This window comes from Schistocerca cancellata, chromosome 1 (genome assembly GCF_023864275.1).
Source record: "Schistocerca cancellata isolate TAMUIC-IGC-003103 chromosome 1, iqSchCanc2.1, whole genome shotgun sequence".
Classification (NCBI taxonomy): Eukaryota; Metazoa; Arthropoda; class Insecta; order Orthoptera; family Acrididae; genus Schistocerca; species Schistocerca cancellata.
The window spans coordinates 1,045,510,789-1,045,532,685 of NC_064626.1; the positions used below are offsets into that span (position 1 = coordinate 1,045,510,789).

The window sequence follows — 21,897 nt, forward strand, 5'->3', positions numbered from 1 at the left end:
TGAAAATGTACTGTTGTCCCAAGCATATTGCAACAAACGGTGTATTTCTATCGCTGCTCGTTTAGTTTTTATTGCCGTTTCAAATATACCGGTCATTTTTGAAACACCCTGTACTTTCTACTATTATTTATTCTTGGGAACCTCCTCTGTTTTACTACATATCTCACTGCTTATTTTCTCTCATACTTTCTTATGTATCCCTGCTGTTTATGGCTATGTATTTTTCATGCTGTAATTTTTAAAATTATGTCTTCAGTTAACAAATGCATTGCTTTATATTCTTTATGTGAAGAAAAAAAAAGAATGTGAACTGCAAGCTTAATGAAGGAGACCCATAAATGTTTCAGTTTTAAACAGGCTTTCCTGTATAGTGGTCACATATTGTGTAACAATTAATAATCAGATAAACAAAATTATAGCAATACTTGCTTGTTTTACTTCTTGTAAGGATTAACCTGTTTTTTATACAGTAACAGTCTCACAATGTCAGTTTACAACAAATTAGCATTAACAAATTTCAGTAACTTATTAAGCCAATAAACTTATACAATACATGGAGAAATAGAATTACTTACCATATATCCATGAGACTGCAATTGATTCAAATAATACAGCAAACAACATCGAATAACCAGCAGCATAACGATCAAGTAGATGGAAGAAGTAAAATCCTCCCTAAAATGAAATTATATTTTTTTGATAATGTTATGCTTTGGTTAATGTGTTGTAAAAATAGATTTCACATGTTATCAAAATCTTCATAAGTAATCTACATTTGTTAGTTTCATACACTTTTAAGTAATAATTGATTTCTCTAGTTAATTTCATTGTTGCAGCTTAAGTGTGTGGTACATATACAGGTTTTTTGGTCTAGTCACATTGAGGCATGGCTGGTAAGTGTTGCAGTCTATTGCATTGGTGTTAAGATATTGTTGGACGCTTCTACACCATATTATTATGAAAAAATTAATCATTGGTTTACCATTACTTGAAACAGACAGAACATTGACTCCATGAGTACAGAAATATTTGTCCCCTATTTCCAGCAATCGAAGAAATTTTCTTCAGTGTTTCCGACACACAAACAAATATAGCAATGAAATGACAAGCAGTTTGCAAATGTCAGTTTCTTGCATAGACAAAAATTTGTAAGTCTTAACTTTATATTGAAGTCGTTTAGATCATTTGTGAGATGGTGCTGCCTGGTTGTATCTGCTACCTGTTTGCATCTGCTCAAACAGTACCGGACGTGAGGTCTCAGCTCTACCAACTGATGTAATATTTGAGCAGGCAACATTTTTTTGCATGTGGAGGATAAGAAATTGAGATGGAAGCTGAAATGAATCAGACAGCATTTTAACAGTTTGAGAACAAAAAACTGGAGTCTAAAAAAATTCGCTTTGAAGATTGAGAGATGGTCCTCCTGTTGTATCATGACAGTGACTTTTGGGTTTCCTCAAATTATTGTTCAGTGTAAAAACTGAAAACATGCATTTCAATATAAGATGGGACAATCAACATCATAAATATTATAAGAATACGATGAGCTTGTTTCTTGAAATTATTAGGCACAAAACCAAATAACTTTAAAGCTTTTATGATAAACAAAAATAAAGAAAATTATTTGAAAGGTTGTTTGGAGAAAATTATACAAAGATCTGAATGATTCTCAACACATCTATTCCACTAACAATGATTTCATTGTTGATTTTATCAAAATCAAAAAGCTCAAGAAAATTCGTTTAATTCACTATTCAGGAAGATCGAAATTGAATATTTGTTAAGTTTGGAGCACATTTTTCATGTTTCAAGAGTGGTATATTTAAAGACATAACAGTCCAATGCACAAGATAAGCAGTAGAAGAGCTTCACAAATTTACAACTCTAGTTTTCTAGTACAATGAACAACCAGTTCAAAGATGCAAATTTAATTTTTTTTATTCACTTGATAACTAATTTTGGTCTGAGACCCGCTTTCGAATCATCAAAACATTGTTAAAAATGGTATTTCCGAAGATGTGAAAACCATGTCCAAAATGCGCAATGAACAGTTACAGTGCATACAGATGTGTTTATTGTGTAATTATTATTTATTGATATAACTGGTTTCAAGAACATAGACAGTATGATTAAGATGGCTCTATTTAGAAATATCTATAGCTACTAATGGAGTTGTGCTGCAGACACTCATCTTGACAGAGTTCTGCTGCTATAAATATAAGCATGAAGGATAATACATGAACTAGGCTCTAGAGCATCTTGTCAAGAAGTTTTGATACAGTACAAATACTTCACAATCGATTCCCTGTACCTCAGTAAGTTTATTACTACTTTTTTGTCTGTCAGCATAGTTAAGTAAGCAAACATAGTGAAGTACACAACCACAATACCAGGTACAAGTGTAACTACTTCAGACAAAGAACAAAATTAAAAATGATGGGCAACAGCCCATACATTAATGGGTTTATATGGTATTATAATCTGCCAGAGTGTCTGAAAGATAGTAACTATAGACTGCTCAAATCAAAGACAAAATTTTTTAATTAAAAAATACCTGTGTTCATTCAATGAATTTAAAACAGCAAATAATAAGAATGCACATGAGATGTATACAAGCCATACATGTGATGTTTCAAGTGTTTTATACATAAGTGAAACAGTTTCATAAAAATTAGGATTTATGGAATGTGGTACACTAATTATCATTGCAACAGTAATGTGTGTAAAGACTGTATTGAATTATGATGGGTATTATTGATTGTTGTAATTACTACCTGTACCACTAAGAGCCAAATGTATGATGTTTGCAGAGTAATTGTATTGGAGTTTAATGAAGAAAATGTAACTAAATCTATATGTATCATAAATTAAAGTCCCCCATTGAGTTTTCTGCCTGTGTGTGAAAGCTAATCTCATGAACTTCTGTAGTGATTTTGAAGTGGTTTTCACTAATGGGTAGACTGATCCACAAGCAAGGTTTGTGTATATAATTTATAAAAATGATAATGATGTGCATATAATAAATGTATTTTTATCTGTTCCATATTTAGTTGTCATCTGGAGTGACATTTATTGCAGTGGTGGGAGCTGCAAGCTGGTCACTCAGGTTGAGGCGGCACCTAGTGGGAAAAGCAGTAAACAGCTGCTGCAATTCCAGAGAGCAATGAAGTTTGACTAGAATCCACAAATATTATAAATTATAGACCCCTGCCACATTTTTCTGTCTGTGCATGAAGGCTAATCACAGGAATTAGTATATGGATTTTGATACCGATTTTACTAATAGACAGATTGATTTGTGGTGAATATCAATACATGATAGTTGCGTCTTTGGACTGGGACTGTTAAATGCTCTCTCCATTGTGATGTTTTTGGTTTGATGACATGTGCATAATCATCTTATATTGTGTTCTAAGTGAAAAACTAAATTATTGTATACTACTATTTGTATAGCGGTTACTATTAAATATTCATACATAGTTACACATTGGTGACCCCAACTACATGTGGTTCTCAAATTTTCTTCACCAATCTACTCAGTTATGTTCACATAACCATTGTAGACAATGGATTCTAATACAGGCTTTGTTTCTTCCCGTTTGTGTGTACTGGATATATTGCGAGTTTTGTGTTTGTTGCCTGCAGCAGAATTTTCAGTCACACCTGATCTACTCATGCTTTTGGACCCACAAATGCTGCCTATAAGCTGTCTGTGTACATGGCTCTGTGGCACGAAGGCCAAGTCACACTGCCGCTATGTGACACTATCTCGACTGGACCATACAACGCATCGATTTGGCCATATCCCAATTCTCCACCAGTTAAGCAAGAGGGTTCCACAGCTGTGACGGTCGGTTCATGTGATGCTTACTCATTTACCAGGGCCAGTATTGCTACCGTTAGCTTGCCTACCGGCCTACCCACATCTTCTGCACTGGTTTGTTATACGCTGATCAGGACTGCCATTTCTTTCATGCTGGACAGAATTGAAACTTTGCCAGAATCTGTTCCTACCACTACATTGTTTTATGCTTCCTCATACGCAGTGCCATGCCTTCCATGCTGCACTCTGCTGGCCACCACAGAGACCTTGGGCGACGTACCACTTCCTGCACCACTGCCTCTCGCGCCTATGTTAGTTGATGCATTGCCCACTTTTACATGCATCTGCCAGTTTCTCATCCATACACACCTGCCATGTTGGGATTTTTGCACCCCATTTTTATGGATTCCGCACAGATCTCAGGCTATGGTTTGTACGCTGTGCTGGTCGCTACTGCACCTACTTTTGTTTTAGGTCTGCTTGTGCTCACCATGTCAGTTCTCCCATGCGATTCCTTTGAGGACGGCACACAGATCAGTGACAACTTTCCACTGCACCGGCTAACTACCCCGCCACCCGTCCGTTCAACCCTCGGTGCTCTGGTGGTGACATCGGCACAAGTTGGCCACTTCCTTTGATTGCCTCCATTCACCAATGACGGCCTGAAGACTGGGTTCACACTATTAGATAACATCCTCAACATACAAGATGTGCACAGTGATGACGCAAAATTCATGTGTCTTATCTCGCATCTCCACGAATATACTGACCTAATCAGTGACCTATACTCTCCCCATCTTCTTTCCAGAAGTACAGAAACACCAAGTCAATTATCATCAACCACATCTCTCATTCTCCTCAAGATGCCTTGCCCTATGTCATTTATGAGGAAGCATTAGGAGATAAAACTCCTTTGCAATTTTGGAGGCATCTGAATGCCCTTGTCAATTCGGCCTGATTCCAACCTGTGGACTTTCTGGATAGTCAAGCTCGCACCACATGACCTTCAGTTGCAATTGTCATCTCATGTAACCAACCCACTGGATGCATCTCTTACACTCTACCAAGCTTTCTTCGTCTGACCTGATTGGTTCCCCCTCCTCCTCGCAGACGAAGGTGCTGCACACTGCATGAGGCAGCACCATTGCCACCTGTTGGCCAGACTTGAGCAATGCTGCCTCCCCCTCCCACAGAACCTCCTGCTCCTGGTATCCAGTGCAGCACAACAGATGGTGCATGTGAATCCCGCTGTGCACTGCACCCAGGATATCCTCTATGCTGGTTCCACGTCACGTTTGCTGACACAGCACGAAATGCCATCCTCCATGTGCATGGGACCCAAACATGCCGTGTGGCTCAGTTTAGGTACCCTACTCCACACTGTTTCTCCTCAGCACCTCCTCTCAAATCAGTCATTATCTCTGGATTATCTGCCTTCTGGTAGGCTTTACATGCAGGATCTCACTATGCAGTCCTCTTTTCTCGTCAACACTGGCGCCGATTCAAACATGATTCTGAAGTCATTTGCTCCAACAGACCTTCTTACATCATCGATGGTTCTACATACTGTTAAACACTCTCCCATTACTGTGACTCTACAACTGCAGTTCTCGCCTGATTTGCTTCTTAGCTGGACTTTTCAAGTGGCTGATTTGGATGTTCTGGTTCTAGGGATAGATTTCTTTTGCTGCCGTGGCCTCTCCCTTGACCCCCACATGGCAGTGTTACTGCACTACTCATAATGCCAGACTATCCACTGTTTCTCCTCCCTGTCACGGCCTTTCTGGGCTATTTGTCTGAGACACTGGTTTGTGCATCTACCAAATGTATGCACCTCACTGTGTCTCTCGCAGCTGTTCTCACCGTCATTGTGTCACAGCATTGCGACATTTCTGCTCTTCACTCCAGCAACAACACTCACTGACAGATCATCAACATGATGGATAAATTGCAGCTAGCTCACCAGACGATTGAAGAGTTTTCTATTTTGAAGGCACCCTCTAGTGAGGATTCTGTGCATTCGCCTTCAATGCCTTCACCATTTCTCAGGTTAGTGACATGAACACTTCTTGTGTTTCATGTTCCTTGCCTCAGACCTCTCTCTGACATTGCCTGCTCTTTTGACTAATGATTCTGCATGTCATAGTGGCCCAATTACTAACAGTATGTGCCATAGATTGCATATCACAGGCATAACCCCTGTCCTTGCTGCCTTAACATTACCAAGCTATGTCATGCTAAGGCTGTGGTACAGGAAGTGTTAGCTGCAGGTACTGTATGCCCCTTCGATAGCACCTGGCCATCCCCTATTCATCTGGTGCCAAGAAAAGACAGTTCTTTCCGCCTGTGTGGAGACTACCACAAACCAAAAGCTTGTACATCTTCAAGCAGTTACCCTATTCCCCACATTCAGGACTTCCAACAGTAGCTTCATGGTGCACAAGTTTTCAGCATGATGGACTGCCCAAAGAGTACCATCAGATCCTGATATTTGAGGAGGACACTCCGAAAACAGCAATCGCTGCCACCATTGGATTGTTTGAATACTGGTTCATGCAGTATGGTCTTAAAAATGCAGCTCAGATTTGGCAGCAATCTATTATTTTTGCTCCCCTTTTGCTTCACTTACCTGGATGACACCCTCCTTTTTTCTTCCTCTGTTGAGCAACATGAACGTCATCTTCAACAGGTTCTCCAAGTCCTTTCTGACCATGGTGTGGAAATCAACCACAAAAAATCACAACTCTGGTGCTCCCATGTCCTTTCTCGCACATTTTGTGTCATCCGAGTGTACAAGCCCAACATATTATCACATCAATTTCATCAATAACCACCTCCTCCCTGAAACCTGTTAGGAACTGAGATAGTTTCTCAGGATGATGAACTTTTTTCAATGTCATGTTCCCCGTGCCACCTCTCTTCAAGCCTCTTTAACTGATGCTTTGGCTGGAAAGGACACTTCTGGATCTCATAAGGTTCAGTGGCCTGAAGGCAAGTAGCCCTCTTTCCGTGACATCAAGATGGCTCTTACAAAAGCAGTCACATTGGCACATCTTACTGCTCATGCTCACCCATTCATCACTACTGATGTGAGTGAAACCTCCATCAGAGCTGTCTTACAGCAGCATGTTGGTGATCTCTCTCGACCTCTGTGTTTCTTCTCCAAAAAACTTTCAGCCTCACAGAGTAAATGGTCCACCTTCAACAAGGAGCTCCTGGGCATTTACAAGGCTATACATTATTTCTGAGACGACATTGAGGGATGAGAAGTCACTGTGTTTACAGACCACTGACCACTGACTGATGCCCTTTGCAGCTCCTCGCCTGATATACACCTTCACTGCTTCCGCCATATGGATATGGTGTGTCAATATACAAGCAATATCTGTTACATTAAAGGGTCTGACAATATCATGGCAGACTACATGTCGTGCGCATGTATGGTATCTCTTCTGCCATTGACCTGACAAACTAGCAAGGCAACAGCCTCTGGATGCAGAGGTGCAGGATATGATCAACGACCCTTCCTTGTCCCTGATCATACAATCATATCATTTTCCCATCTCGACATCTCTTATTTTATGTGATGTATCCACAGGAACTCCCAGACATCTGGTTTCTGTGTCTCTTAGCTTTCAAGTCTTTTTGGCCTAACATAACCTTACACACTCTGGCATTAAGGCTGCTATTAGGATGGTCATGGAGTGTTTTGTATGATGGGGCATTAGCAAGAAGTGCCATGCTTGGGCCCAGACCTGCCTCCTTTGCCAATGTAGCAAAACTGTTTGGCACACCCATCTGTCATTAGGCCAGTTTGATATCCTTACAGATTTCGCCATGTTCATCTTGACCTCGTTGGACCCTTACCCCCTTCAGGCACTACTATCCCTTATCAATCACACAACCAGGTGGGTTGTACCAGTCCCTCTACCTGATATTATGGCTGACTCTGTGGCGTGAGGTTCAGTAACTGGCTCGCATGATTTGGCTGTCCTTCTGTCACAACTGACTGGCGGCGGCAATACGAGTCGTTACTTTTCACTGAACTATGATTTTTGTGGCTCTAACAAATTCCACGCAATGGTACATCATCCTCAAAGTAATGGCTTGGTGGAGCATTGGTATAGGACTCTAAAAACTGCTCTGCTGTGCCATGATGCCCCCTGGTTGGAGACCCTGCTGTGGGTCCTCTTAGGGATCCGTACTGCTTGCAAAGACAACCTAAGTGCTTCTTTGGCTGAGGTCTATGGCTAACCTCTTGTTCTTCCATCCAAGTTTGTTGCAGATGGCATTCCTCCTTATTTGACTGAGTTGCCCACCTTTGTCGAGCATGTATGGTCACACGTGGTCCACATGTGACCATCTTCTCCTAGTTGTCACTCTACACCTCGAGTTTTCCTACATGTTGCGTGCCACACCTACCACATTGTGAGTATGTTATGCCTCATGATGATTCTGTTCAGCCAACCCTTCACCCTCCATATTCAGGTCCCTACAAGGTCATTGCTTGTGCTGTGAACACTATTGACATTTATCTTCAGGGCAAATGCCATATGGTATCACTCAACAGTGTTAAGCCATCATGGATCCTGAATGATTCTGTTCTCTCCCTGTCAGCTTCATCCGAGCCTTCATCTGGTGTGGATTCCCTATCCCATAGCACCAACTAACTGACACTGTGTGCTTCATTTCTCAGTGAAAGTGGTGCTTGTGCAGTGCTGTGTGCTTCACCTCTCAGTAAAAGTGACTCTTGTGCAGTGCCATTCAACCATTTTGAAGAGGAAACCCATTTGGCTGCTACCTCCTTCGGCTTGCCTGCCACCATGCCTCAAGAACCATTGCCTCTTCCACCCACTCGGGCATCATGAGATTCTTCATCGATGTCTCAGCATATCCCACTGATGATCCTTCTCTTCAACTGCAAAATGGTCTGCTGTTCATCCTCCTCACTCACCCATGCTCTCTGGAGAATCCTTCCAGCACCCTTGTAATGCTACTTCACACCTTCAACACTCCACCTGACACAGATGAAGACAATGCCTCTGCATTCATTGATGCATGCTAATACCTTACCATCGTCACCCCACTCCATCATAACCACACTCCATGTCCATTATTAGAGTGGGTCATCCTGTTCCTCCTTGATGGCGTCGTGATTTCAAGGGTCTGACAATTTGGTGTCCACTCCTCAGCCCCACCGGACTGTCACTTCCCTATGCTCCACTGCTGGTAGTGAGGGGGGTTGTTTGGTGTCTATCGATACATGATAGTTGCCTCTTCGGACTGAACCTCTTTGACACCCATTCAATTGCGATGTTTTTGGTTTGGTAACACATGCGTGATCGTGTTATGCTGTGTGCAAAAATAAAGTGTTGTATGTTACTAATTGTATAATGGTTACTATTAAACACTCATACATAGTTCCACAGATTCACGAGGGAGGTTTGCGCTTATAATTTATTACTGCTACAACAGATAAGTTGACAGGCCATAGATACTTAGTGCCACCTGTGTGAGCTGGGGAGGAGGCTAGAAAATAAATAAATATTCTATACATTCACTACAAACTGTAGTAACATCTGTCAACTGACTTGTTCATAGTGGACTACCACCAGTCTATTGTTCTTGTGTTGAATATGTTGGCTTTTGTATTAGTTCCATGATATTAATACAACATGTGAATAGGTGGATTCTTTTTGAAAGCTCTTTGTTCTTACAGTTTGTATTGAATATCATGTTTTAAGCAACCAATTGAAACAGAGACAAAGAAAAGAATAGATAAAATAATTAAATTGTACCTGTGAACAGGAAGCCAGTCCAACAATAAAATATAAAGTGAACAAACAGGCTACAAAAATTGCTCTGTGGTTCCCAATCAGGGGAAATTCATCACTCAGTGCAGTAATTATTGCTTCAGAGCCTCCAAACTGAAACCAAAGCAAATAGTTTAGATTCAGACAGATCATTTTAGGAACGCTTCATAAATTGTTTCACTAAAATTAAACAACTACTCCAATATTTAACATGTCTCCAATTGCACATAGTCAGTTTGGTGAGCAGTAGATATTTGGGGCAATTCTCCTTTAATTGAAGTAACGGCTTTTGATAATTAATGGCTTGCCTTCTAGATTGACATAATAACGTAATGCACAAAGTCCAATAAATTAAAAAATACTAAAAAATATTTATGAATCTGGACAATATTTCTATTGCGAACACATGTATATGTGGTACCACTTGACCTAGAGATAGCTAATTTGATTACTGGTGATAGAGGAAATTTCATAACCAGTATGAGAGCAGATTGTTGTGTCCAGTAGACCTTGTTAAGCATTGCGACTGCCAATAAAAATTATCCTTATAATGGCTTTGATCGAAGGTATAGAGAAATAGAATAAGAATCTGTTTGTGGACATCTACCTTAAGTGATTGTTCAACATATTTTGTAACTTGCTTCCATAACCAACATCACTAGCTTATGCACGGGTGATGGTGCTCGACATGGAGGTAGCCGATTCAAAAACTCGGTGGGAAAAATTTTCTCACCAGCACAGCAAACCCTCCATAATTCAGATTTCACTAATTTGGAATTTTTGATAGTTCAGACTGATTTTTTATCACAAAGTGAAATGCTGAATGCTGGAGTGGACATGCTTCATGTCAAGCTCATTATTGTGAAATGTTAATTGTATTCCCTACCCCCCCTATGCTTCACCTGTGGGTGAATTGTTGGCCACGAGCATGTAACAGACTCAAAGCCTACTCCTACATACACCAAACAATGGAAAATCCAGTATGGAATAACAACAACTTTATGAAAAGGATAGACCACTACTCACCATATAGTGAAGATGTTGATTGGCAGACAGGCACAACAAAAAGACTGCTAAAAAAGTAAGCTTTTGGCCGAAAGGCCTTCTTCTGAATTAGACAACATACACACACACATACATTCACACAAATGCAACTCACACACACATGACCACTGTCTCTGGCTGCTAATCTACGGCAGCCAGAGACAGGAGTCATGTGTGTAAGGTGTAAGCAGCATTTGCATGAATGTGTGCATGGCTAAGCCATGTCTATGCAATATCCTTTCTTTCAGGAGTCCTAGTTCTGCAAGGTTCACAGAAGAGCTTCTGTAAAGTTTGGAAGGTAGGAGACAAGATACAGGCAGAAGTGTGAGGACAGGGCGTGAGTCGTGCTTGGGTAGCTCAGTTGGTAGAGCACTTGCCCGCACAAGGCAAAGGTCCCAAGTTCGAGTCTTGGTCTGGCACACAGTTTTAATCTGCCAGGAAGTTTCATTTCAGTGCACACTCCACTGCAGATTGAAAATCACATTCTGGAAATATCCCCCAGGCTGTGGCTAAGCCATGTCTCCACAATATCCTTTCTTTCAGGAGTGCTAGTTCTGCAAGGTTCACAGGAGAGCTTCTGTAAAGTTTGGAAGGTAGGAGACGAGATACTGCCAGAAGTGAAGCTGTGAGGATGGGGCGTGAGTCGTGCTTGGGTAGCTCAGTTGGTAGAGCACTTGCCTGCGCAAGGCAAAGGTCCCGAGTTTGAGTCTCGATCCGGCACACAGTTTAAGTCTGCCAGGAAGTTTCATATCAGCGCACACTCCGCTGCAGAGTGAAAATCACTTTCCAGTACCTTAACTGTTGGGCTATCAGAGCACTATTGATGGTCTAAACTCTTAATTAAAAGTGATAGGTTCCAATGTTCCAGTTACAACTATGGAGCAGGTTCCAGGACCAGTTAATCAGTTTGTAGGTTGCAGATGGCAGTGAAGTACGCCCCCCTCTCAAACTAGTGAAATACTTTATATTAATGAAGTAATGTTTTACAAGGGTTCTATGTGGTTGTTTATGTAGATGCAAATGTGAGGAACTCATTTTAATTTTGATTCACTTAAGATTTAGTTAAGATTCTAAATAGTATATTAATGCTTCCTTCAACTGATAAGAAATCATATTTAAAAAGAAAATCTTTTTGATAGGTGTACACAAAATTAAAAGTAAAATTTCTGTGCTTTACTTTGCTCAACAAGGGACACTCAAATGGAGATGAGATATTGGAAAAAAAGTAAGTAAATTGTTTATTATTTGAAAACTCATTGCCATAACTGTTAATACAGGGTGTTCCAGTTATCTGATGGCCACATGCACGGCACAGTAGATGGTGGACAGCGAGCGCTTCATTGCCTAGTGAATCAGATGCTGTTTCGACCCATATACTACTGCAGTACCAAATTTAAAATATATGCAAATAAATTTTGTATTTGTCCATGTTACGCATGGAGATGCTGGAACTGCCTGCCAGGGTTTTGCGTGCATTTCTGACATCTACTCAAGAAACTGTTCATCACAAAATGTAATTCTCTTTGAGAAATTGAATTAACTGACTTGCAGATATTATCCTTGAGTTCCTGTAATGTATGTGGATTTGTTTTGTACACTTTATCCTTTAGTTTTCCCAACAAATAGAAATTGCAGGTGGTTAAATTGGGTCTTCGAGTGAGCTAAATATTGTTGCTAATAAATCTGTCGTTGGAACATATTGTGAATTGTGTGCAAAGCCCTTGCCAAATCCTGTTGAAAAAACGTGAAGCTTTGTTCCGACTTCACTGTTACACTCATGATGTTTGTTACACTGTTATAATGACACCAGCCTAAATTACATGTAATGCAGTAGAGAGATGCAAGACCCATTTGACTAGACTGTGCAGCTCCAGTGGCCAGAAAATGCAACCCCATGCAAGTGATCATCAGCTAAATGGAACACCCTGCACAATTATCACACTGTGAGACATAATGGTCATTGCTTTCAGGACAAAAAGCTCATGGTTGCCTATGAAACTATTATTGTATCCAGGGAGGCACCTCTTCAACTAACGCAAATAAAAGGGCACAACTGTATTTCTTCAGGCCTCCAAAATATGGGTATCACATTGGAACAGATCAGAACTGTAACGGAGGATGTGTAAGGGCCTTCCAGCGAAACTTCTGCAGCATACTTAAAACAGCCTTAGCAATAAGTGGGTGGGCCATAAAGAAAGACATTTATGGCCATTGATTTGCTTCAGATAAAGAGGTGCATGCCTTGGTACAATCATAATTCTGTAGGCAGCTGCAAAACAATTTTCCATGAAGGCACTGACCATCTTATATCACAGTGCGATAAATGTATTAACAGTTATGGCAGTTACTTTTGAAATAATAAACAGTTTATTTATCTTGTTTTAAATTATAGAAAATTTGATGGCCCAAAGAAAGCATTTTATTATGAACAAAATAGTCGTCGTATGAATATCCAGAAACTGGATAACTGGCAAAAACTTGTTTTCCTGTTGGTAGTCTTATCCTATTAAAAGTCTAATAGGTTCCGACATGCAATTATTTGTTTATTAGGTACTACTCAGTAACAGCATTATTTTAACAATTAGGTTAAATATTGCCTATCTCTGCTGAACATAAATGTCCATGTCCCACTGATGTTTCCACCTATGATATACAACAAGAGGTTCACCGACGAGGTAGGATACAGGAATAGCACCACTGGGGGAACATATTTAGTGGAGAACTCTGACTAGCCCTGCCACAAGGAATATATACGAACTGAATTTTCTCAGGAAGCTATGATGCACTTTCAATGCTTTAAGCTCACTACCCTTTATGTAATGTGGTTTTCTCACGATGTATGGCTGCCACTATATCGGCCCTTGTGTGATTTTGTCTGGCTCTAAAACGTTGGTTCCCTGCGAATGTGTATTAACTGGATTGTGGACCAGGGTTCGTAATTCTGTCTTAAGAGCCATTATTGTCAATTTTAAAGTTCTGACGTATATACCGTTTGTGGGCTTCACTAATATAGTAATGTAATTTTTATATTTTGGCTGTATATGCCACTGTGCGTAACTCTCTCGGCGTAAGCGCCACCTGCCTTTTTGATGTATAACTACATTAATTGTACCAAGGCTCCCATACTGTTATAACGAGAGTGTTAAACGCTCTCCTTCTTTTTATTGTTACTTTATCTAAGGACGTTATTAATACTGATAATTTACACGTTGCTTTTGTACGCCAATTGTCACATGGTTCGCGCCATGGGCGCCACCTGCCTTGGTCGCAGAGTAACTACGCTGGCCGATTACACTAAGTCGGTTGTGAGCTCTGCAAGATCCATGTACTAATTTATATTTCCGTGACAAACTCTATTTCTAGGGCTATATTTTAATTTTGACAAATGGATCTATGCCGACATTTGTAAAAACGGCGATGGTACATTAGTCCTTACTAATGTAAAATTGCAAGTACCAGTCGTCGTTCTCATATTTGGAGACTGGTATAACTTTGGGGTTGCAATATTTCAGTATTTCCCAAGGCAGCGTAGTGGTAAACATAACCGAAATGAGATTAAATTAAAATCAGTGCATAATGATTTGCCTGTATCACTACATATTCTGTAGTTAGTTCGTTTCTAAAAGAGTGTTTCAGAGGGCTGTTTCAATTTGTCCGAGGCGGCTGTGCCCTGCATCATCGCCCTCACCCCCCACCCCTGCCCTTTCGTCCATAATCTATTTACGCTCTCGTAAAACTATGATGACAGAAATGTTTTCAGGTGTTCTATTATTATCTTCAAACTGCAATGTTTCTTAAGTTATAGAAACAACTGTATAACAATATTTTTCGTTACCTTTGTACCAGATTTTATCTCCATTTGTGGAATAGTTATTTATTTCTCGGGTAGGCAGTGTTTAACACTTTGAAGACCCAAGCCCGAACAGAGCCCGGGCCGCGACTGTGTGACAAAGACCTCACCCGAGTGGAGAGGTCGGGCCGCGATTTTAATGACGCGCGAACCACCAGCCGCTTTAAAACTGGAATCATTTCATATAACAACATATACGGAAGTCTCGCAACCCGCCTCTTGACTGGTGCTGCCTTGTTTCGTCCATTTCTAGAATCAACCTAACAGCTTCTGTTGTTAATGTCAGAGCCAGTATGATCACTGGCGTAATTTTTTGCGTTTACTCTATAGGTTCCGCAGTTCTATGTAATTCTGCTACAAATACGTCACGTTTGTTGAGTGAGCAAGTAACTTTGGAAGCTCAACAGGAAGAAATTTGCTCAAAAGCTCGCCACGCTTTTTTTTGGGGGGGGGGGATAATTAAACCATCTGCCATTATTTTAAAATTTGCGATCTATCGAAGAACTAAAATAAATATGGAGTGTAGCCATGTGTGGAAGTGAAACGTGGACGATAAATAGTTTGGACAAGAAGAGAATAGAAGCTTTCCAAATGTGATGCTACAGAAGAATCCTGAAGATTAGATGGGTAGATCACATAACTAATGAGGAGGTATTGAATAGATTTGGGAGAAGAGGAGTTTGTGGCACAACTTGGCTAGAAGAAGGGATCGGTTGGTAGGACATGTTCTGAGGCATCAGGGGATCACCAATTTAGTATTGGAGGGCAGTGTGGAGGATAAAAATTGTAGAAGGAGACCAAGAGACATATACACTAAGCAGATCCAGAAGGATGTAGGTTGCTGTAGGTACTGGGAGATGAAGATTGCACAGGATAGAGTAGCGTGGAGAGCTGCATCAAACCAGTCTCAGGACTGAAGACCACAACAACAACAACAACAACTCTTTAAGATCCATCAATTACATGCGTGCCAGAAATGCTTTAAGTAACGGCAGAAACGGCCGATTTCCTAGGCCCAATATTCCTCCAAGTGCATGATCTCCAAATTGTTGATATAAATGTTGGTTAGTGTAAAATTTCGACAATATGTATAGTTCAGCGATATTTACAATTGAAGGTAGCTAGTGATTGTCATTTTATATTTTATAACTGCGCATAAAGATGACACAATTGTGGACTGCAGTGTATCACTTCTTCAAGTTTTACTGTAAGATAGACGTTGAACTGTGAAATATCTTGTTCGTAATAACCTTGGAACAGTGGGTCCAACAGTCACAGCTTTAACGTATTTGCAAACAAACATCATACAAGCGATAACGTATGTTGTAAATCACACCAGAGTTTGTTAGTATCAAAGAATGTATAACCATTTTATTATGGATAAATTGAAATTCATTTGTGTCGTTGTGTACATTACAAATCTAGTTGAAATAAATGTGTGAATATCAATACTAATATCCCAAAACTGCAGCTTTTAATATTTGTGTATTTCGTTTTGTTTTACAAATAATTTTGGTTGCTATAAGTTTCAAGTTGACTGTTGAAATATTAATTTTAAAAGAAGCTCTTGATCACTTGTATAAATTGAAGAATTTTAATGAAATGAAGGATACTTCATTTGAGATTGAGTTGAGGAATTTGGGATCCTTTGATATGCTTACTGAATTCTGACTTGGTTTCAGCTAAGTCGGAAATTTAAATACAAGAGTGTAGTAGGAGAAAGATGGCTACTATGTAAAGAGGTTTGAACCCTCTAACGACGAGGTGAAAGATGAGATCCGACACTTATTTGATAAGCAAGGCAGTGGGGCTGGTATGACATGGCCATACAAAAACTGCTACTGCATTTATAAAAATGCATCGATCTAAATGGCGATTATGTGGAAAAATAGAAAAATATTCAATCTTCAATACTATGTACAATTTACTGTAAATAAATATTTCTTTATATTTAAAAAATTAAAGACCTTACTTTTGGGATCACTCTCGTACCAAAAGCAAACATCGTCAAATCCTTCCCACTACAAGCTCCATAAAGGCGGCCACACATGTAACTGCTCTTGACATGCACATATGTGCAAACATTCTTGCACAAGCATGCACACACTTCGCGCGCCTCCACACGGCTCATGCATGCTTGTAAAAGCATAATTTTGTTAATGACAAAATGTATAGCTCTGACGACGATACAGTGGCCTTGACAGCCTCTTTGCTTGTGTTACGAAAAAAAAGAGGGAATGTGATTTGTGGAGTAAAGAGTGGTTAAAGGAGCGAAAATATTACTATTAACTATCTGCACTATGGAAATTGACTCACAATATTCCCGTATTTCTTCACTTCTCCGTATAATGTTGTATTCTTTGACTTATCCTGCATTAGAGCACAACCTTTGCACAGAATGTAGTTTAGTAAGATCACACAAAAATTAAATCAAATCCGTGACGAATGCTTGTACAAACCTCCCTATTCTTGGGATACACGCTCAAGATTGCACACACGCGAATGCTTGCACAAACATCCTTGACGTAATTCGATCAAGCACCAAGTTGCTTATACAGTTTGATGCTTGTGCAAATTTACCCTATACACGCTTAAGCACACTTGTGCATGGGTGCTTGTCAAGCACACAGTTACACTACACAGTTTCGTGTGTGGCCGCTATAACCCAAGTCGGCCGACTCTGCGACCTTCGGCACAAATCGATATTTGCATGGATAAATACAGGGTGGAGAAAAATTGTGTCACGAAATTTTAACCCTGGATAGCTGATGCCAGTAGGAACCAAAATTACTAATGTCGTGTAGGTCGACAACGCACAGTTTTTAACTATGGAAACTTGGCGCCATGCTCTCCGGTTGGCTGCGGTATTGCCCTGTTGCAGGATGGTCTGGACAACGCATGACCGCTAATGCTTTGCCTGTCGGAGATCGCGAGAGACGTTCGTATGTGTGAACCAACAACCATAGCACTGCCTGTCAACCGACGAACGGCAACAGGGCAATCCCACGGCCAATCAGAGCGCGTGGTGCAAGTTTCCGTAGTTTAATAATGGTGCGTTGTTGACCCACACAACATTAGTAATTTTGGTTCCTACTGGCATCATCCATCCAAGGTTAAAATTTCGTGACACAATTTTTCTCCACCCTGTATAAACGGTTCTGCTTGCTAAGCCTTTTTAAATTTGTTTTCTAACTGTATTTTTATAGCTTCTGATGATGTTTTCACCACTGGAAGCCGAAACGTTATACAGAGAAGTACGCCTTCACCACGGCCTAAGACCCATAAAAACAAAAATTACCAACGTAGTTTTAGTGTCTTGACTATTTATTATTCTGGTCAGATAATAATCAAAAAATCAAAGTGCACAGCATCTGTTAGTGCTTAAATTAGTAATGCAAATTTTGTTAACGTTACCTTCTCATATTATAAAGAAGCAAAATAACATGTTTAAAAACTATCAGTACATATTGCTGTTCTTCCACTGCTACAGTCCCAGTGCGACCTTAAACCAACCCTATTATACAGTAAATTGTGTTACTGACTGAATGAATCGTGTTTTATATACCATTAAAAGATTTTTGAACTCTTAACAGCATCAATTCGGAAGATAGCTTGTACTCTGAACGAAAATCATTAAGAAAAGAATACAGTACATACCGAACTATCGAGACCCAATGTGAGCAACATCATGAAAAAAATCAAGGCCCAGAAGATCGATCCTGGCATAGTGGCGATGGCAGCTGGGTACACGATGAATACAAGACCAGGACCTTCAGTGGCTACGTCCTGTATGGGGCGTCCTGATGCGTGAGCCATATATCCTAGGACTGAGAAGATAACAAAACCTGCTATGAAGCTTGTGCACGAGTTGATCAGACTGGTGAGCAGAGCATCCCTGTAAAATAAGAAAAAATATCGTCCCATAAAGACGTAATTAATAAAGGCTACGTAAATTTTCTCTTAGAACACTTTGGTGGTTAGGTTCCTTACACCAAAACAAGAAAAAAATTCAGATAAACCAGATACGCCCCCGAAAATCCTTCGTTTTGAGTTATTAATGAAAGTTTAGGTGATTCGAGCTCATCAACACAGAAACTATTAATGCTCGAAATGCCCTCCTCTTGCTTCTAAATGTTCATGCATTCATTGAATAATGGACTGTCGCATCCTTTCAAATACTCCCCAATGGTTTTGGACTGTGCCCCAGGAATGTTGATGGAGAGTTCCTGCATCCAGGTGGTCTGCTGCATAGACCAATTGCTTAATGTGCCCCAGAGATAATAATCCAAAGGATGTGGTCAGGGGAACGTGCAGGTCATGGGACTGGTCCTCCTTTACCTATCATCTGTCATGGTAGATACCAGCCAGTGCATCTCAAACACTTGAGACTGAAATGTCCTGGAGCACCATCATCCATAGAACATATGTTTGTTCTTATATACATGGGCACATCTTCTAGTAGGGCTTGGAGTGTGTGCTGAATAAAGTTCCTGCAGACAGCACCTGTAAGACATACTGGGAGAACATATGGCCATACCAGGCAGTCACCTATAATCCAGCCCACATATTAATCTTAAACTGCATGCCTGTACTGTAACATGAGAATTGTGACTGGCCCATGTATGTTGGTCGTGGAATTTTGTTATTCCATCTCTTCCAAACATTGCCTCGTCTGTAAACAAAGCTGAAGACACAAACAACAGATTGGCAATTTGTGCAACAAACAGTCGGCAAAAGTTCTCCCTTGGTGGGTGGTTGGCAGGCGTAAGGTCTTGCGCACGTTGAAGATGATACGGATATACGAGTTGCTCGTGAAGTATCCTCCGTGATGAACTTGGCGACGTATCACATGCCAGAGCCACTTGCCCTGCGCTGATACCCGGCTATTCTTCGACAGCCCACAGACCATCCTCTTTCTGGTCAGGCATACGAGAAATTCTTCCTTCCTCAATGGTCTGTTGTGCCACGGATCCTGTCTCAGCGACGTGACGATACATAACACCAAAGTTCGACGACTCGACTGCCCTCGATCTGGAAACACTGATACAGCCCTGTAGCCTCGTGTCCATTACCACTGAGGTGGCCATACATAGAAATTATGTCTGCCCATTCACGAAATGAGTTCCTGTCATGTTTGAACAGAGCAGTGTCAGTTAATGTACTACCTGTAGTATATACACACAATGGACAGGTTAAACACAGAAGAATGACGAATTAAACAAGTCTCCCTGGCAACACAATGCTGTCTAGGATACAATGAGTCAAACGGATGCATAGATAAGTGAAGTTGTTGGGTTGTACCTGGAAAGCTGTTGAACCTTAACTATCATCAGTAACTCGAAAATGAAGTATTTTCGGGTAGGTGTTTATGTGAACTTGTATTTTTGTTTTGGCATAAGGAACCTGCCCCAAATTTTGGAAAAGTATTCTTGAAACACACCGTATTGTACGGTGAAAATACGTTTTATGTAAAAATAATTATTTTAACTCAATATAGAAATTTGATAACCTGTTGCAAAATAACTTGAGTTTAGCCTATAAAAATAATAATTCAGTAATATATTTCTTCTGTATTTCATACTTACTTGTACACATTGTTGTGGTACTTGTTGTATGATGCATAAGCGAGAAGGACACCAAAACCAGGACCGAGAGAGAAAAACACTTGCGTAGCGGCATCAACCCACACCTAGAACAAATGAAGAGCGATTTCAACTCTTTACGTTTCATTGTCTGAATCTTTTAAGAAACGTAGTCTTCGTATTTAAGTATTGGATTCCTCAGGTCTCAATACCTTTGATGATTTGTATGAAATGTCCTTTCTCTCTTTATTGGGGGATATGGTGGCTATGGTAAGTGGAGCTAAGATGCCCAGCATAAGATTTGGAGATCAGTAGAACGCATGGAGAGCTGGGAGAGAGCTGCACGTATAATTAGTGCAATGGTGGGTGTCCATGCAATGCATTATATGAAATGTCTCTTGATAGTGGTATTGCGCTATATGCAGCTAGAGCCGTTTGAAGGAAAGTCTCCTTCTCATGCAGTGGAAACCACAGAAATTCTCCTCAAATAGAATTTACTGGACCTTTTTCGTCGTGGAGATGAACTTGGAGATCAAACATGGAGTTCATTAAATGCGGAAATCTAATACGAATTTAGTTCAAACACCCCCCCCCCCCCCGCTAAATCATTTATTTATGAAATAGATTCGAGAGTTCAACTCTGATTTAAATTTGTCATATACAGGGGTGAACAAAAATATGGAAACGCCATGGACACAACACATTCCCATGCCTAATACGGTGTAAGATAACCACTGGCATTCAAAACAGTTTCCAATCGTCTCAGAATGGATAAATACAGGTCCTGTATAGTTTTCAAGGGAATCTTTTACCATTCTTCCTGCAAAAGAGTGGCAACTCCAGGTAACTACATTGGTGGTGGATAGCGATCATATACCCTACTCCCAAAGTAGAGAACAAAGGCTAAATAATACTGAGATCTGTTGATTGTGTTGGCCAGGGGAGATGTGGCAATTTACCTTTGTGCTCACAAAGCCAGTCATGGATGACACGAGCTGGGATGGACCTCATCAGCCAACACGACATGGCTGCCCAAATCATCACTGGACCTCTGCCATGCTTCACTCTTGGGGCATAAACTCGGCCAGAAGTTGGAAACAATGTGAAACAAGACTCATCCAACTAATGACTTCTTCTAGTCCCTTACAGTTCAGGTTTTATACACATATCAAAAAAAGTTTTGCATCACCCTAGTTTCCACAACTCCTGAAGATAAAGGTTGACTGTGGATATTCTATCACAGACACAGTCCCTTTGACTCTTCATAGATGTCGGACTAACACAGGACCTCTGCCTTTCGCGAGCAAGTGCTTTACCATCTGAGCCATCCAAGCACGAGTCTCGGTCCGGCACACAGTTTTAATCTGCCACGAAGTTTCATATCAGTGCACACTCCGCTGCAAAGTGAAAATCTCATTCTGGAAACATCCCCCAGGCTGTGGCTAAGCCAAGTCTCCGCAACATCCTTTCTTTCAGGAGTGCTAGTTCTGCAAGGTTCGCAGGAGAGCTTCTGTAAAGTTTGGAAAGCAGGAGACGCTAGCGGCCGTGCGAAGCGGAGGTCCGATACTTCCGCCTGTGCGGCGTGTGCGAGTGTTTGTTTACTTGTGGACTTAGTCTGCGCGCGAGCTAGTAACAACGATCATGGCGAACAAGTTCAAAAAATGGTTCAAATGGCTCTGAGCACTATGGGACTCAACATCTTAGGTCATAAGTCCCCTAGAACATAGAACTACTTAAACCTAACTAGCCTAAGGACATCACACACACCCATGCCCGAGGCAGGAT

At 40.6% G+C, this 21,897-nt stretch overlaps 1 protein-coding gene across 3 annotated transcripts in view; it reads right to left on the minus strand.

Moving 5' to 3' along the window:
- Positions 1-21,897, minus strand: part of LOC126090187 (sodium-dependent dopamine transporter) — a 497,172-nt gene that overhangs the window by 79,409 nt on the left and 395,866 nt on the right. For all 3 annotated transcript variants that reach the window (XM_049906970.1, XM_049906968.1, XM_049906969.1), the window contains exons 8-11: positions 20,116-20,219; positions 18,188-18,425; positions 9,622-9,750; positions 576-675 (exon numbers count right to left, since the gene is read on the minus strand). In XM_049906970.1, the coding sequence (XP_049762927.1) occupies positions 576-675; positions 9,622-9,750; positions 18,188-18,425; positions 20,116-20,219 (571 nt within the window). The remainder of the gene's footprint in view (positions 1-575; positions 676-9,621; positions 9,751-18,187; positions 18,426-20,115; positions 20,220-21,897) is intronic.